The 19940-nt window shown below is 34.1% G+C and overlaps 1 protein-coding gene across 2 annotated transcripts in view; it reads right to left on the bottom strand.

Moving 5' to 3' along the window:
• Positions 1–19940, bottom strand: part of LOC149781809 (centrosomal protein of 104 kDa-like) — a 130512-nt gene that overhangs the window by 67941 nt on the left and 42631 nt on the right. Inside the window, exons 12-14 of one of the 2 annotated variants that reach the window (XM_089935977.1) lie at positions 16871–16991; positions 11143–11211; positions 5908–5985 (exon numbers count right to left, since the gene is read on the bottom strand). In XM_089935977.1, coding sequence (XP_089792103.1) covers positions 5908–5985; positions 11143–11211; positions 16871–16991 — 268 coding nt within the window. The remainder of the gene's footprint in view (positions 1–5907; positions 5986–11142; positions 11212–16870; positions 16992–19940) is intronic. The other variant, XM_089935978.1, reaches the window with a different exon arrangement.

Raw genomic sequence — 19940 nt, 5'->3', positions numbered from 1 at the left:
ACATAAATTCGAAAGAAAATGGCACGACTAGTTAAAATTGAAATTTGCAGTCATATTGTGAATGAATGCGCATTGCAAAAACTTTTCCATTTGATCTGGAATGAATATATTTTAGTATTTTGTTTCGATTCAATGAAAGTTTGTGATTTTGGACTGGATTCATCTGAGCAAATTATACATGAAATACATTGGATTGAAGTGGTGTGGGAGAAGCATGTTTACATCTGCAAATGTGTTTCTGTTTCTGTCACTGAATATCTTTCAATTGCAATTATCAAAAAGACGCTATGGAATTTAATGCTTATTTCATTTTTAGTGTAGTAAGGAGGATGCAATTGCACTTATCACCGAAATAACAGCACAATTTCGAAATGTGTAATCTAGATTGAAAACCTATCACATGGCTCATGTAATTCTAATTTGCAGAATTAAGAAAAAACATTTTGAGGAAATTCAGGATGTAAAACTTAAGTATATTTCATTTTGCCATTCTTATCATCAGCTAAAGAAGAGAGTTGTTGTTGTTGTTGTTGTTGTAGAGTTTAACGCCATTTTTCAGCACACGATAGGCTATACATGGCAGCCAGTATTAATGGTGGAGGAAGAACCCGGGAAAAACCTGGAAAGAACCACCGACCCACGAGAAGCTACTGGCAAGCTTTCTCACATACCCACATTGGCTGAAACTGAGACTCGAACCCACGCAGACAGAGGTGAGATGGCAGTGATCTGTAACGGAGTGCGCTTTAGACCACTCAGCCACTCGGGGCCCCAAAGAAGAGAGTATATGACTTGTCACTTGTATGTTATTTGTAAGGACTCTTATCTTCCGTCTGTTATATAATGTTGCTGGCCTAAATCCGTAACATTGTATCAATGCAGAATGTGCCAAAACAGCTGGGGGGTTTTGCAGTCCACGAAACGTGTTTTAGTTCATTCAGAAACAAATTTAAACAACCACAATGTAAACAGCCTCTTATGCGAGTGTACATGATTTGTGTACAAATCAAAAGTGCTGGCATCTGCATCCATTGTTTGTTTACAATAGAAAGTAGTTCCTTTATGCATGTACATGCTATATATGTATTGTCGCGCGAGTTCAGTATCAGGTAATATTGAACGATTCTGACAATGTAAAGTTAACAGGGAAAAAAATGAGCATATAATAATCACTATTACATGACCAGTCTGATGTCTGTCAAAGCGACAATAAAACCTCACATGCAAGTGAATTTATATTACTGTTTGTCATATAACAGACTTAGTTTTTCCCACAAGCAAAGTCACAACCTAAAATAATACTGAGTATGTTTTGTGAAGAATGATACACCATTAATATTTGCTTATAAGTTGAGTCCGACTGCAAATGCACAGACACAGATCTGCTATTACATCATACACAGGAAGATCTAGGTCTATGCAGTTTGTTAAGAGTATTCAGTAAAACAAACAAAGACCGTGATCTTATTGGTGCATTATGCAATGGGAGATCAGGATCTATATTGCTTGCAGCTGAGCTCAACCTTTCAGTTAAGCAAGCGTTTATAGTATTCATCAGTACTTACATTAATGGATTCTGGAATGAGTCCTATTATTTTCACAGCCGGATCCTTGTTTATTGCATCTTTAAATTTGTATTTGGAAACAACCATGAAATCCATAAATTTTGGCAGTAAATTTACTATAGTTAATGCATATTTTAATGTCATTATGTCAATTCTCAGTCATTTTTTAAGGCTACAAATTCAAATCCATGTCTGAAAGTAATAAAACTCTGATCATGGGTAAGAGATTTTGTTTCAACTAATCACAAATGATGTTACTCTGAACAGTCATTTCTTGTTGGCTGATAGTGGAAACTCAATCTGAAACTCAAACTCAGCTTTATTTATTAAAATTCAGTGGTCAAGGAGATAAGGATAAAAAGTCAGAATTTAATGACGTTGACTTTTCTCTATTTAAAACTGCTGAATTTCCAGTTTTGGAACTTTGAGCTTGAGTTAAAATGGTCAGAAAGTTTCATGAATACAGGCCTATATACATGTATTCTGCAAGAGTAGGTACATCCTGAATACAACATGTGGAAATAAGAGAATAGAATAGTTACTCAATACATTACATGTACATTCTACTTCTATGCGGACAGATGAATAGTTACGTACAATTGAGCTGCATACATTGAGGGCCGTGTGAACTTTTTGGGCATGCTTGCAAAAACAATATAAGACAACTTTACAGCACATTATATGATGTACAGTAATTCTATTCAACACAAATATTCATACCCTGAGAGTGAATGGCAAATGATTAATTTGGATAGGGCAAGAAGACCGTAAACTCAAATGGAAATTACTCTTCTTACTTTCATTGCAATATTATATGTCTAATTCAATGACTGCACATATAAGTTACTTCTGGATACTATCACAAACACATTTAAACACACACTATTGTCTTAAAACAATCTCGCACAAATTATAATCAAGTATTATTTGTTAAAAATTACAAATGTAATCAACAAGTATAAAGCCTGCCTACATAGTTGTTTGTAGTCTCCAGCAGTCACTGTAAGCATTAAGTATCAATGAATTTTTTTACTTTTCAAGAAATTTTAATCAGTACAATAAAGCCAGCTTGTCTAAAAATCGCCCTGAGAAAACTAGACCTCCTTTTGCAAAACTGAATCAGCACAATAAAGAAAGCTTGTCTAAAAACCGCCCCGAGAAAACTAGACCTCCTTTTGCAAAAATGAATCAGTACAATAAAGCCAGCTTGTCTAAAAACCGCCTTGAGAAAACTACACCTCTGTTTGCAAAAATGAATCAGCACAATAAAGCCAGCTTGTCTAAAAACAGCCCTGAGAAAACTACACCTCAGTTTGCAAAAATGAATCAGCACAATAAAGCCAGCTTGTCTAAAAATCGCCCTGAGAAAACTACACCTCCTTTTGCAAAAATGAATCAGCACAATAAAGCCAGCTTGTCTAAAAACCGCCCTGAGAAAACTACACCTCAGTTTGCAAAAATGAATCAGCACAATAAAGCCAGCTTATCTAAAAACCGCCCTGAGAAAACTAGACCTCCTTTTGCAAAAATGAATTAGTACAATAAAGCCAGCTTGTCTAAAAACCGCCCTGAGAAAACTACACCTCAGTTTGCAAAAATGAATCAGCACAATAAAGCCAGCTTATCTAAAAATCGCCCTGAGAAAACTAGACCTCCTTTTGCAAAAATGAATCAGTACAATAAAGCCAGCTTGTCTAAAAACCGCCCTGAGAAAACTACACCTCTGTTTGCAAAAATGAACCAGCACAATAAAGCCAGCTTATCTAAAAATCGCCCTGAGAAAACTACACCTCAGTTTGCAAAAATGAATCAGCACAATAAAGCCAGCTTGTCTAAAAACCGCCCTGAGAAAACTACACCTCCGTTTGCAAAAATGAATCAGTACATAACAAGATGCATCTCCTCTGCAAGTTTTGTGATCTCAGGTAGGACAGTATGAACCGCGAATGCAAGTTTTGTGATCTTAGGTAGGACAGTATGCACCACAAAGGCCAAAAATTTGTGTGGTCCTGACCAAAATATGAAAACTTCTTTTGTTGTAAGAGTGTGGTCTAACTGATATGCATATCTTCATCATTATCACAATTCTGGCATGAGAAGTGAACATCAATGATAAAACATAACCCCGGTCAATCATACAATATTGGACATAATGACCTACTTTTGTAACGAAGGGTTTACATTGCAGATTAAGATGTATCCCATCACAAAGATGCATGATTCTTTATAGAATATAGTCTGCAGGAAATCTATGCAGTCATGAACTAAATGCAGGAACTAAACCTAAGCCAGTAATATGTAAAATTTAGGTCACAGTTGTCTTTTCTAAACAATGTTGTACTAACAGAGATGTATACAGTCATCTAGTTTAACAAATCAAGTATGAATGGATAAAAATAAAATTCAACCAAAGTCTGTGAGATGTGAAATATGGAACATAGTGACCTACTTATGTGATGATGGTGTAGTACTCATTATGGTACTCACCAAGTTCTAGGATTCCAGGTATAACATTATGTAAACACATAATCTCAGCTAAATGCAAAACATAATGAAGACTGTGCAAAAGTATACATGTATGAACAAAGATAGCCCTTACAGACCCCATCCCAGGTAAAAGGTTGCTATGAAACCCACTCCAAACTGTTTCCTAGAGCATAGGAAGAAAGACTGATTGAGAAGCAACAAGGTTGGGCATAAATATATGCTTTTATATGTATGGAGACAAATGCTTGATGTAGTACATTAGTTCTCCTCTACTTCTCTTAGGCAAGGCAATAAAAAGTTATCTTGTACCAAAGTGGAATACAAGTGATGAGCATCTATGTCCCATTATCAATGCACAGCAAGCTTCTGAGAGACAGACAGACTTGTGCATATTTATATGAACATTAACCTAAACTGTCACGGTAAACAGCAACTGCATGTGATACACTGTAAGTTATTTACTTGTTCATTTTTTCCTCTTGTTATTTATTAAATGCTGTCAAAATGTGTCACATTCCAAAAAACAAAGTAGGCACTGGACTGAATGTGATGACATCATAGGTTTAGACCTTCAAATGTAAAGTTTATATTACTGTAATGCAGTGATTGAACATGATGAAACGATACAGCTCTCCCTCATTATAACATTACAGTTGAGGTCCAGAAATGCCGACAATGTTAATTACATGTACCATATTGCAGAACAGTTAAAATGATAAAAAATATATTGAATGTGTAAATGTGTTGGGGTGAGGAAAAGTTATAAACAATAGTTTTATTCAGTACAGTATGAATTTACAATGAAATTTCCCTAAACTAGCCCCTCTGCAACTGGCCTTTTTTTTGACTGGCCACATATTTCAGTCCAAAATCAAGCCATTCTTGAAATAAAGAAACCTATTTAAATTGGTCACATGTTAAATGGTTAAAATACTTTTGTCCCTGCAATGTACCAGTACAGTTACTGTGCAAGGACAGTAGTCTCACTACTGCACTGACTTACTTCATACAAATAAATGTTTCCTATCTACCTATCTAAGCTTTTGATATGATGTAAAAGATATAATAATGACATTAAAGTCTTCAAGTAATAAAAGTACACTCTTTAAATTAGGAGTGAAAATAAAAATATGTCCATAATTACTGATGCCCCAAACAATGTAATGCACTGAAGGGCAAAGTTCTAAGTCAAACAAAAGTACTGATGCCCCAAACAATATAATGCACTGAAGGGCAAAGTTCTAAGACAAACAGAAGGCGTAACTCAGTTTTATTGCAGAACAGTGAAACTCTAACTTGACCATGGTCTTCATAATGTAAAATGGGGGCAATTATTGGATGGTGGATCAGCATAATTTTTATTTATGAAAAAATATGCACTGAAGTGAAGGTGTGTACAATGTGTCATATTTATCCTCCAAGTAGTTCTGAAGGAATAGCAATAAAAAACTTGGATAACAGATGGATAAGATCTGATGGATGACATACAATAGGCTATACCATAAACTCTTCTGCCCTATTAGGCTTAAAATTTACCTCCTTAAATTTACTTCTAAAACTGACACATCATCTTATGAATTAGAATTATACAACACTAATTCCCACAAAGTTTCCATAACTGAAGATTGAGCTGTGTGTACTGAGGAAACTGTCTCTAGAGGATACTTGTAAGTCTAATTGTTTTCATTTGTCAAAATAAGACATTTACGCAGTGAGTGAATATAAAAGCGAAGTCAAGAAAGCTGTCCTTTATGAGTAAATGTCCTGCCAAAGGCAGGTTCTACATTATTACAGAAAGACTTCCATGAAACAAGAAAGGCTGACACTATGCGTGAGAATATACAGCAATACTTACTTATTCCGAGATGTGGGTATGACTCTCTCATCATAAGGTGTTTTTGGTGGTGGCGTAGCAGGCTGTGTATGGTCTTTACTGTTGCAAGAGTTTGATATAAAAAAAGGTTAGTATTTTGATAAGCATATACTCAATGTGATATGTGGTGCTATGTGTATATTGTGGTCATCTAATTCTGAAATATAGGAAAATGTTTTCTGATTGGTCCAAAGCTAAAATATATGGCATTCAAAATCAACAATTACTGTGATTCATTCATTTTCATGAGAAACAATCTTATTTGTTTTCCAAACATGGACATTTGCATCAGTACTTAAATATGTGCATGGAGAAGGGGTCCTGTTAGTTCCAAGAAAGGATAATTTATCATTTGGTCATTAAATTCCAGGCTTGTATCAATACAGCATGAAACATGATAGTGAAAATACAGTAATTGTCAGAGATACTTATCTCATTCTGGTGTCATGGCATACAGTGATAAAAAATCTTGTAAAATATATAGACTCTGGAGAGAATCTAATATTTGAAAATTTGAGTACGTTCATGGTGATTTTAGTCATCATAAATATGCATCACTGTTTATCTAATGTTAAAGTAAAATTCTGTTTGCAAAAGAAAAATTGCCAAGATTTCCTCAATTCCTTTGATACAAAAGCTCATCTGAAATTATGTACATTGAGTATGGTTTTTCTTTGTCATAAAGCAAAGTTTAAGACCACATCATAACGATTCACCTATATTTTCCAATCAAAGAATAGTTCAAATGAATAACACATAAAATCATTGATTTTGTACAAATCTAAATAAAGAAAACAGTAGATTAAATATCACAAGGATATCCCCAAATTTTACCTTAATTTGTTGGACTGCAGGTACCAACTTTTCAGAACACTAAGATTTAATGACTGTTAAATCCCAGAATACCACGCCCCAAATCATCCAACAATTCCTCTACAAACTGCTATGATTTTTATTTATTAAATCAGAGCTGAAGATAAGAATCTAAAACTCATTGGTTTAAAACTGTATTTTTTAAAGATGGGTTTGGGCAATTTCTGTGAATATGACAAAACATGCTAGATGCAAACTTATGCCTTAATTATCAACTTCAATGTGTCTAATGGCTCAGAGTGGGCACATTCAATTACATGACTCAAGTAAAGTAAGTGTTCTCTCAATAACCAAGTACAATCATTTCATATGGAGCATGCTTCAAGTTAACACTTTTTGTGCAATTTTAATATATTAGAAAATCTTGTACATGTTTAGTTAAGTTTTGTTTGCATAAAATATATGCAAATGTGCTTTTCATCTATAGCTCAGCAAAATCAAATAAAATCAATTGATGAAAAATTTCAAAGAAATTTGCTTCTAAAAAAATGCAATAAAATATTGATATATAGATGACCACATTGCAAAATCTAGGCTAAATAAATTGACTAAACAAGTGAAAAATCATACAAACAATATACTTTTTGCAGTGTAAAATCATTTTTAAGCTGTGCTGCAAGTAATCTAGTGTCTACAGCAGAAGATAATTCCATTATTGTTAACAACAGGCAAGTATGCTGAAAATTTCTACCTTTAGACTATGTGAAAACTACAAGCTAATAGATAAACTTACATGTATATGCATGTGTGTAAAATGTGCATAGGTGACTCATATATATTTTTTGAACCCTTGGACTGTCATATATTTTATCATAACAAAATACCACTCAAGTGACAAATGATTTGATAACCATGTAAAATTAATACTAAGTGAATAAAATTACATATCTGAACAGTACACAGTATCATTTGTAGGCCCACAATACATTCTATATCTGAACATTATATAACATCAACTACATGTACATTCAAACTCTATACACACACTCTTACATGAACCTGAAAATCATATAGATCAAAACACAGCAGAACATAAATGGCAAACAGCTGACATTACCATAAAAAAATCTGTTATACACTTTAGCTAGGCAACACATTTGAGAATAAAATAAAAGAAAATTTGCTCGTTCCAAGTGAATATTATACATGTTTCATCTCAAGGGTGAGAAACTCTAATCTTTTCACCCACTCAATGAAATATGTTATTCACTCAAAGGTAAAGGAAATTCAAAGGGATTGAAATGAAGCATTATTCATTACTATAAAAATCAAATAAATTTAAATAAATATTCTCAAAGTTTACGAGAAACAATACAAGAAACAATACCAAAAAATATTTCTTTATAAGACTTTACAGAACTGGCCAAGAATTTTTAATCCAACCTAATGGGACATAATAAAAAGCATTATCAATCCACCTAAAGTGTTAGGAACAAGTTTTTAAAAAAATATTAATTGAAGATAAAGCTAAATCAGACTTGATTTAATCAGATTTTTACTTTACGAAACTGTGTTCCATGTGGAGAACTTAATACAAGACCCAAAATGTTAAAAATCACCACATTAAGAAACAATTACAGACATAAAAGAACAGGACACACATGAAGCTTCTACTAAATACAAATAAGATGAGAAAATGATCTTTCATAATTGTATAAATAAATCTGTTATTTATTCATACGATATTCTAGTATGATTCAAATCTGTGCTAACAACAAAGCTTTTCAGTGTAAGCTTGCTGTCTTTATTTGCCACATTTTACAAAGAAGAAACATACAGGCAGACAATGCAAAGTTTAAATATTAGCATGAAAAACTGTAACCATGGCTTTATTTCCTCCTTCAATAAATAAAACTGCCAATAAGCCAGGCAGAGATAGTCACTTTTGAAAAAATCAGTTCCTTCCAAAGCCCAATTTTGTTCAAATTTTATCTCTAATTGCCCTAAATTGCCCCAGACATGCTTGTATTCCATGTGATGTTTCACACTAGTTTTTAAATTATAACAGACAAGGTGTTACAGGAAGCATACATAAATAAACAAGTGGCTGTCTTTCACCAAGAATTAAGCTTACATCACACATACAGCATCAATGTATACAGTATATGCAAAGGATTCTTATTTATAATGTACATGGATCCCCTATATATTACTGGTAGTGACAATCGTTTGCAAGACAAGGCACCACATGCTCAAACTTTCTGTGTACAAGACTCAAGCTCAAGCTCAAAAATATATGTGATACTTGGAGTATATTTTCATCACTCAAACTAAGTTGCCGAGGTAAAAGGCCAAAGTTGAGAGAATCATAAAAGACTTATGACTTTAACTTTTTTCTAACTGTGGCTTTAGACCATGTTCAGACCTAGTGATCTTCAGTTTTTGTGCTTAATTAGTACTGAGAAGAGAGACATTACTCTGAAGAGATGAGTATATAACTAATACATGAAGACCTAAAATCAAATTTGAAGCTTGGAATATACTTACAACAGCCAAAAAAGGAATGTTGGCAGTACAGTAAAAATTATAAGAAGCTCCATAGAGTTCTATGGCTATTATCTCTGTCAACACTAATGAACAGAATGTTAAATGTTCAGAATGGTAATCTGGGACTGAGTTTTATTAAAGAGTTTGCAGAGCACAGGACATAAATGTGCAGACATGACACAGTGTTTCCTCCATGATATGCAAATGAGTGAACTGCTAGTAAATTTAATGCTCCTTTTCCTTAAAAAAACCCCACCAAAAACCAGCAAATTGTACACAGGTGATTTGCCATCAGCCTAATGAAACATGTAACTTCCATTAACAATAAACAGCTCAATCTGATTATTTGTCATTTCTAGATCAACTTCCAAAATCAAGCACCTACTAAGTGACATTTTGCAACTAAGTAAATTAATGAGATGATTTCAATGGCTATTTAATAATTTAAAGCACTCTGTTAACTGCAAATGGCAAGGTTTTCATATGGCCAACATGTATTTTTCAGTAATTGGTGACACATGTAGTAATACTGTATACGACTATTGCCATTGTCATAATGTGATCAGAGATGCTATGGAGAAAATCAAGATAAAAAACTTTAAATTTTACGATTGTTGATTAAATTTATTTATCATTCAAACATTTGCTGAAACATACTGAATCTGGTCTTTGCATAGATATTATTCTTGTAACAACATGCTCCCTGCCCTTAGAAAATGGTCCCTTATGAGAATACCAAAGCAAGATAAGTGCTTTGTATGTGAAAATCCTGGATAAATCAGTGATGCAAAAGTATTTATTGTACCAAATAATCTGACTGAGTAACTGTGTGTATATGCATATACGTATGTATATACAACCGTGTGTATGTGTGAGACACATGAAACATACTTATATAACCATATTTTATAAACATGCATTTATTGCACAGAATGAATATACAAGATCTTTTGTCAGTGATCATTTCAAATTTAATTCAGAAAATAAGTTGAAAAATCTATTTTGCATGTTTTTTTTTAGCAAATCACTAAAATTATACAACCAGTTTTAAGTATTTCAATTCAAATGAGCTCAAGCAAGATCCTATTTATTATATGAAAAATTAGGTTCAATACCATAATGAAAAATGTTCAGTGGTAAGAATTGTGTCTTTGCAGATACTATAGTCAGCTATGAGGAGTTGCATTCCTTAGCCTTATCGCTAGGTTTCAAACAATAATCAAGTAAAGCCAATGAAAAAATTTCATATGGGCTGTATTGGTTTATTTTTAATACTGTAATATTACTCTACTGAACATCAAGTTTAATTCTATTTTTGAATCAATATTGTTTTCTAAATTGGAAATGTACTCATACTTTTAAATGTGTGACTTTCAAACTTTTAAATATTTAGCAAACCAACCCCATATCACAAGTGTTTTTTATAGACTGAGAAAGAAAAAAATATTTTGTGTCATTTAGATTCAAACATGCTTGTTTTATTAATTCTCACATGGATACAAATCATGTTTTCTATTTTTTTAATTCAGTGTTCATCTGTAGCAATTAATTTATTCCTCTTCATTAAATTTAAATGTGAACAGTAAAGCGGACTAGTGTACATTATGCCAGGCATATTCCAGACTTTAACTGGTTTCCAAAATTGAAGAATAACAATCTGCAAGCAGGTGTTTTAATGATCATATTAAGCAGCATATCATGAAGGACTTTACACAAGGGTAATAATGACATAACAGATTTTGAAATTTCATATCAATAAAATCATGTGACAAATACATGTGCACATATTCAGTAGCAAAGCCAACACAGGATACAACCAGTGGAACCAGTGTTAGGTGTGGGACACAAGATACTCACTTATGAACGGGTAGGGGGCGTTCTTCATATGGGATGACAGGTGGAGGTGAGGATGGGGATTTCTGTGGACTGTAAATTTTGGATACAATGAAAATGAATTTGACCGATTTATAAATATGACAAAAAATGCAGTGATTTAAATTCAACAACTATATATACTCATGGATAATACACATACCTGTGACAGCATAGAATCAGATCTGCCAGTTTATATACACCTGCAGATATGGGTTTGTGTTATTCATTCTTTCTATGATTTTATTTGTGAATACAAATGTAGACTATGCCTTTCACACTAAAAAATATGTATCCAATAGGTAAATTAGGTAATGAAAAACAGTTGTGGTGAACATGACTTATTGCATTGGGCAGTGCTTGTGAAACCAACAATATCTTTCTGGCAATACAACTTTCAAAAGATTCATGTAACTCTAATGAAAAATCGATTGTGGTCCCTGATTGTCTTAGAAATCCTCTATACAAACAGAAAACTGGCTTAAGAAAAAAAGTCAGATTAAAAGATTATGACTGCATATACCAGCAGGTACTATTTTGCCAGTACATTGAATTTTCAAGCAACAAAAGGATGCAGACTACTTATTCAAAGAATTAATTTACCACAAATCTGGCACAAAATAATGTAGTATCAAAGAAAATCTGATGGATAAATATCTTAACTGTTTAGGGACTATGAGAGTCCATTCCGGCCAATAAACCTTACATCAAATGTTTAGGGACCATAAGAGTCCATTCTGGCCAATAAACTTTACATAAAATGTTTAGGGACCATAAAGGTCCATTCTGGCCAATAAACCTTACATAAAATGTTTAGGGACCATAAAGGTCCATTCTGGCCAATAAACTTTACATAAAATGTTTAGGGACCATAAGAGTCCATTCTGGCCAATAAACTTTACATAAAATGTTTAGGGACCATAACAGTCCATTCTGGCCAATAAACCTTACATCAAATGTTTAGGGACCATAAGAGTCCATTCTGGCCAATAAACTTTACATAAAATGTTTAGGGACTATAAAGGTCCATTCTGGCCAATAAACTTTACATAAAATGTTTAGGGACCATAAAGGTCCATTCTGGCCAATAAACTTTACATAAAATGTTTAGGGACCATAAAGGTCCATTCTGGCCAATATACTTTACTTAAAATATAATGTTTCAAGAAATACAATTTATTGGTGTTAGCTTCTTTAAATGTGCAACTTTTAGTCAAATATGTACAGTGCTGTAGAGCAATATGACGTAATGATACTTTCCTGAAATAAGGTCAATATCAGTCACATTTTCAATAGATTTTGTAGGAAATAATGTCCCTCACATAAGAAACAATTTTATAGCAATTTTACACAACAAAAGTATATATACTTAATATATGCATATATGACATTTATTCAAAAATTGTGGGGACATCTATTAATAAATAAAATATGACCAAGAAGTGTTGATATTCTGTACTTTTCTCCATTTCATCATGTAGACACTTACAATTGTCATAATTTTTCCTTATACATATACAAAATTTATAAATCCATTAGTTCTTTAAGCGTACGATTGCAGCTATTATTTAGACTTTGGATTTTGGAGGTCAACAGCATATTCTAATGTATGTATGCTTTTACAATATATGTTCTATCTTTTCCTAAACTGCATCACTTGTATTTGTTGACACATTTTTAATGCACAGATTAACAAGTAACTATGACACATTTTTAATGCACAGATTAACAAGTAACTATTACAAAAAATGAACAGTTTCATACAAATATGGACAGGTATAATACTTAATTTTTGCAAATGAACGGAAAACTTCCTTGACAAACAAACAAAGATTAAAATAAGATATTTTTACTGATGAAATTACTGTCTTCACAAGATTGAGTTTCAAAATGGTCAGTAAAACATTAGATGCCAATGGGAAAAAAGGAAGTGACAAGGAAAAGCTCAAGCAAAGGAATATTTGCATTAACATGCCCTCGATAAAACAAGACAATTCTGTTATGACAAGAGGTATTGGCCATGGGTACATTGCAAAGGATCCTGCTCGCTACAATACATGTGGCAGGACCCGAACTGATCAACTTGTCTTGGGAAACCCAAATTAAAAGAATAGGCATTCTGGAAACTGTTATGGCCTTTGAAAGATGACAAAGAATCCTGAAATCAAAGTCATTCAAGTTCTCATCACTATAAAGAGGCATGCTAAATTTGGTTGAACTCCTACATTCCTTATTAAAGTTATGCTGTAGAAACCAAAGTTAGGTGGATAAGAGAAAAAATAACATAAATTAGGCAGAAAAGGAATCAGAGATCAAAACTCTTCTAAATGACAACAAGTGGAATGCTAATAATAAAATTAATTTAAAGTCTGATCAATATAAAGCTAAATTTTGTTCAAATATAAGAATTATTTGTAAAGTAAAGCTATAGAAAGCAAACTCAGGAAAATGGGCATCTAAGGACCATAATTCTTCTGAAAGATAATGTGAAATACAAAAAACTAGATTCAGTCTAGATCTCATCTATGTAACGTTACAAGCCATACTTGGTTGAAGAAAAACAATCCTTGGTTAAGCAATGCAGCATAAACCAAAGTTACCAGGATGGAAAATCAGAGGAGATAACTCCTGTAAATGACATCATAGTTGCACAAAGTTGCATGCCAGTATAGTCAAAATTCAACAAGTAGTAAGGATATGCTCCAGAAACCAACATAGATGGTGATCAATAATGGGACATAACTCCTAAAACTGATGCAGTGGAAATCATAATTAATCAAAACCTCATCATAATCAGTCAAGTCTTCATCATAATCAGTCAAGGCCTCATCATATCAGACAAGGCTTCATCATAATCAGTCAAGGCCTCATCATATCAATCAAGGCTTCATCATAATCAGTCAAGGCCTCATCATATCAGTCAAAGCTTCATCATAATCAATCAAGGTTTCATCATAATCACTAAAAGCCTCATCATGTCAGACAAGGCCTCATTATAATCAGTCAAGGTTTCATCATAATCAATCAAGGCTTCATCATATCAGTCAAGGCTTCATCATAATCAGACAAGGCCTCATCATATCAGTCAAGGCTTCATCATAATCAGTCAAGGCTTCATCATAATCAGTCAAGGTTTCATCATAATCACTAAAAACCTCATCATATCAGACAAGGCCTCATCATAATCAGTCAAGGTTTATTCATAATCAGTCAAGGCTTCATCATATCAGTCAAGGCCTCATCATATCAGTCAAAGCTTCATCATAATCACTAAAAGCCTCATCATGTCAGACAAGCCCTCATCATAATCTGTCAAGGTTTCATCATAATCAGTCAAGGCCTCATCATATCAGTCAAGGCTTCATCATAATCAGTCAAGGCCTCATCATATCAGTCAAAGCTTCATCATAATCAATCAAGGTTTCATCATAATCACTAAAAGCCTCATCATGTCAGACAAGGCCTCATTATAATCAGTCAAGGTTTCATCATAATCAGTCAAGGCTTCATCATATCAGTCAAGGCTTCATCATAATCAGACAAGGCCTCATCATATCAGTCAAGGCTTCATCATAATCAGTCAAGGCTTCATCATAATCAGTCAAGGTTTCATCATAATCACTAAAAGCCTCATCATATCAGACAAGACCTCATCATAATCAGTCAAGGCTTCATCATATCAGTCAAGGCCTCATCTTATCAGTCAGGGCCACATCATAATCAGTCAAGGTTTCATCATATCAGTCAAGGCCTCATCATAATCAGTAAAGGCTTCATCATATCAGTCAAGGCTTCATCTTATCAGCCAAGGCCTCATTATAATCAGTCAAGGTTTCATCATATCAGTCAAGACTTCATCATAATCAGTTAAGGTTTCATCATATCAGTTAAGGCTTCTTCATATCAGTCAAGTCCTCATCTTATCAGTCAAGGCCTCATCATAATCAGTCAAGGCTTCATCATAATCAGTCAAGGCTTCATCATATCAGTCAAGGCCTCATCTTATCAGCCAAGGCCTCATCATAATCAGTCAAGGTTTCATCATATCAGTCAAGACTTCATCATAACCAGTCAAGGCTTCATCATATCAGTCAAGGCTTCATCATAATCAGTCAAGGCTTCATCATAATCACTAAAAGCCTCATCATATCAGACAAGGCCTCATCACAGTCAAGGCTTCATCATAATCAGTCAAGGCTTCATTATAATCAGTCAAGGCTTCATCATATCAGTCAAGGCCTCATCATATCAGTCAAGGCTTCATCATAATCAGTAAAGGCTTCATCATATCAGTCAAGACTTCATCATAATCAGAAAAGGCTTCATCATAATCAGTCAAGCCTTCATCATAATCAGTCAAGGCCTCAACATATCAGTCAAGGCTGCATCACATCTGTCAAGGCTTCATTATAATCACTAAAGGCCTCATCAATATCAATACAGAGCTGCATGCTAAAATTGGTTGAAATACAACTTATTTTAAAGTTATGCTGTAGAAATCAAAGTCAAGTGGATGGCCATGTTCCTGTAAGTGATGCAACAAAACACTGGAAACAGAATTCCTAAGGCTGCAACCCATAAATGTGTCCATCAGGAATCCTAGCATACATTTTGGTGAATCCACGAAGCCTGTCTGGAATGAATAGCAAGTTCAATAAAAGAAACAAACTTCCATACTATATATAATCATAATGCATCTTCCTATCCTAAAAACCTATGCATGCATCTACAGTCAGTAATAAATAAGATCCCATCAGGAAAAATGGTATATCCATTCCTCAGACTCCAAAACTTTGAATTCCTCTAGCGTATTTGGGCACCACAATACCCATACACATACTTCCTCATGAATTATCTCTCTTTCTCTTTGTCTCCATCTCTACCACCACCTAATTAGAGTGTGATTTACTGGTTTCTTGTCAGGTGCATACTTTTTATATTGAGAAATTAAATAATATATATTAGTCTATTATATTGGTGCTGTCGTAATTTTTTTTCCTACCCATGTCCACAGAGAAAACTCAAGTTCAAAATGTAACCCCTCAAAATTTGGTCTTTCCAGTATATTGTAAATATAATTTGGAATGACCATTTTCTCAGAAAATTGTTATAATTCCACAAAATTTATAACAGCTGGTGTCTCGGGGACTCGTTCAATTTCTCATCCTTATACAGCTATATGCTTATCTGGCTGATATCCAACAATTCTTGCTAAAGAAGAGCTGCTGAAGCAAATGATGCCTAGGAGGACAGGTACCATAACTCCTCCAAATAATGACACAGAAGACAAAATAAAATACTTTTGCGACCATAGCAATATAAAGCTGCATACCAAATCTGGTAAAAATACAGCAACTCCTTTTTCAGCTAAAGGTATAAACCAAATGGTTGATAGAAAGATTGGGGGGGGGCAGTGTGATTATTACACTAAAGGGCTATGCCTGCTGTATTGAGCTGGGTCCAAATCAAATGGAGTCTTTTGTTTACGTGTGTGATAGAGAACTGTGATTACAGCAAAGAATTAAATTTTTAAAAATAGTATGTAGCATGTAAAATAAGTTTCTGCTTATTAACTGGGACAAAAACACCAGCAACCCTTAAAAATTATCTGCTACGACCAAAGGTGTGATAGACCCTAAATCAGATTTTGTAAGTAACAGTATATAATCACAAAACTAAAGCTATTCACTATCAAGTCATACAGACTACCAACTTTCTGATGGCTGGTAATGGTCTGTCATCATAAGGTGTCCTGGGTAGGGGTGAGCTTCTAGATGGGGAAGGCGTCTCTGACAACTCCATTAACCGAGGTGGTGTTGGCTGCCTTACTGATTCTGAAATTGAGCAATAAGATGGTTATTGATAGCTGCATTTATGTACAAACTCAAGGCTACAGACAAGTTCTGTTTGCATGTGAGCAGTGCATAAACACCACACAACCAAATAAAACATCAAGAATATTAGCAAGAGCATTAAACAATGATGGCAGTTGCACCCCCCCCAGGGCCCGGAGTGGCCGAGTGGTCTAAAGCGCTCACCGTTCCAGATCAATGCCATCTCACCTCTGTCTGCGTGGGTTCGAGTCCAAGGCTCGGCTAGCATGGGTACGTGGGAAAGCCTGCCAGTAGCTTCTCGTGGGTCGGTGGTTCTTCCCTGGGTTTTCCAGGGTTCTTCCTCCACCATTTATACTGGCCGCCATGTATAGCCTATTTTGTGCTGAAAAATGGCGTTAAACCCTAAAACAACAACAAACAAAAAAAAGCCCCCTTCCCCAATGTTCAGGTCTCTGCTCTTTGTAAAGTGGGTAGAATTTACAGTATTTGGTTTGGCGTTACACCATAGCAGCACAAGCAGATATTTAGTGCCAAGCCAAGTGGAATATTTTGCCATACCCAAGGTTACATTATGATAGCTGACCTTGCTACATAATTATATTTTAATAAATATTTGAAAATTGCAATGTTAGTCAATAATTGTTTCACTGTTTTCTCATATCCAGCCATCTTGCTTCCATCAAATTTCTACTGTTCACAAAATACAAAAACAAAAACCTACTTCTGCTTCCGTGTTATGCTTCTGACCTTGATTTGGCACACCTGGCATTAATATTCCAACATGGCACAACAGTCATGAATTAAATGAATGGCAAAGTCTTTCATTTTTAACGTAATAAATTAAACCTTCAATCAGAAGACAAATCTGACTAAAATATACTGATTCAATTTAAATATATGAAGCAAAAACAGAAAATGGCTCTCTAAGAAAGTCAAAGCTGACCTGGAGCAATAACTGTCAAAAGTTCAAAGAAGAAATTGAACAAACTTTAACTTGACCTAGATATTACTGACATGCATTTTTGTCCATGTCCATCTAGAATTTCTGAAGTCTCTGAATGGCAATTATTACTGTGTACACTGGCTTGTAAGTTGAGTCCAACTGCAAACTACATAATGCACCACAGATCTGGGTCTATGCAGTTTTGTGAGGAGTGATCAGAACAATAAACAACATAGACCTTGATCTGCAGGCACATTATGCGGTGATGGCAGATCAGGTTCTGTGATTTTTGCAACTGTATTTGACTTTTTAAGTGATAGTGGATAAATATATATATATGTGTGTGTGTGTGTGTGTGTGTGCAAGCAAGGTGATGGGTGCCGTTTACCCGCGGACTTGGGTTCAAATCTCCGTAGAGTACAATTTAAAAAAATAAAATTTCTCTAACCTGTATGATAGTATTATTTGTATTAAGATGTGTGTGTGTGTGTGTGTGTGTGTGTGTGTGTGTGTGTGTGTGGTAATCACATAATCAAATATAGGGATGAACACATTGATAATAATGTAAGGTCCCTCTAGAGAATGACAGTACTTGAGAAACTGCCATACATTAACATATAATTTGGAAATATCACTTCATACAGACAAAGGTATAGATTGCAGTATATTTATTGACATCATGATCATAGAGCAGTTTAAGACTCTGTCTTGGATGTGGGAGGTCATGGGTTCGAACTCAGTCATACCCAAGACTTTAAAAATGGTACTAGCAGCTGCCTTGCTGGTGCTCAGCATTAGGAGGTCAGTGTTAGGACTAGTTGGCCTGGTGTCAGGATAATGTGACTGGGTGGGACATCATGCTACATGTCTGTGGCATGATGCCCCAGTGCTAGATATCACTATAAACTGTCACAAGGCAGACATCATAACAATATGACTTAACATTTTTAAAGCTACATTAAAAATCCAATACACACACACAGAGTTTATGAGTACAACACTTCAAAAATCAATACAAACTAACCTATGAGGCTAAATATGGATGTTTCTTTTTAAACAGAATTTTTCATCTTCCATAATTGTAAACCCCATTTTCCATATTATGTATGTGTACTGGATCATTCAGAAATAATTAGATTTAAAAGCATGACCCTGATAACAGTTGAAGCATGTATTATCAGCACCTGATTTGCTTGTGAAACATACTACCAGAACAAACAACTCTAATTCAGAGATTACAGTACAAGGAATTTGTAATAGAATATGAAATAAGCAGTGATTCTGTGGAAAATTTGAGAAATTGAAATGACTAATGCTACACCTACAGTCATCAATGGATTGAGATTTTAAAGAAAGAAAATAAATGAGGACAATTATTGGAAAGAATTATGAAAATACTGTACATTCAAACAAAAAAATAAAATTCTCGCATATTCTTTAACTTATATTATCTAAGCCACACTGAGAAAATAAATGTCAGATCCCTGTTTTTAGTTAAAATTAGAGACAATAACTCTTACTGCAAATAAACTTCAGTTCTTTGAAATGTTATATAGTGGATTCCACCAACTTTAAATGTAACCCCATTTTCTCTTAATATATTATTTCAACATGTTCTATCTGATATTTTCTGTACACTTTTCTTCAATATAAATCTAAAGAGCAATGGTTTAATGAAGCTATGTGTTTGCAGTTCAAATTTCTGTACCTATGAAAGGGGACCACTTGTTTTTCAATCTCTTACTCCCACTTTTTCACTCACAAGTTTCTTCATTTCCTCACGATGATTACCTTAGTAATGCAGTCAGAAATTTTGGACAATCTAATTTTTTCTTCATTTTACAGTAAATTTCCAGAGCTTCACATTAATTTGAAACCTGCTGACCAATGCATTATTTTTCTGACCAAAACCAAATTTGGATCCAAACGAAAAGAAAAGAAGCAGTAGCAAAACTTACTGAATTAATAATAGTTAGATTTATTTTTTCAATGTAAAGTTAACACAT

The sequence above is a fragment of the Sinohyriopsis cumingii genome, chromosome 15 (genome assembly GCF_028554795.1).
Source record: "Sinohyriopsis cumingii isolate HCF-2022 chromosome 15, ASM2855479v2, whole genome shotgun sequence".
Lineage (NCBI taxonomy): Eukaryota > Metazoa > Mollusca > Bivalvia > Unionida > Unionidae > Sinohyriopsis > Sinohyriopsis cumingii.
The sequence above is the reverse complement of the archived record's forward strand: the minus strand, read 5'-3'. Positions and strand labels throughout refer to the sequence as shown.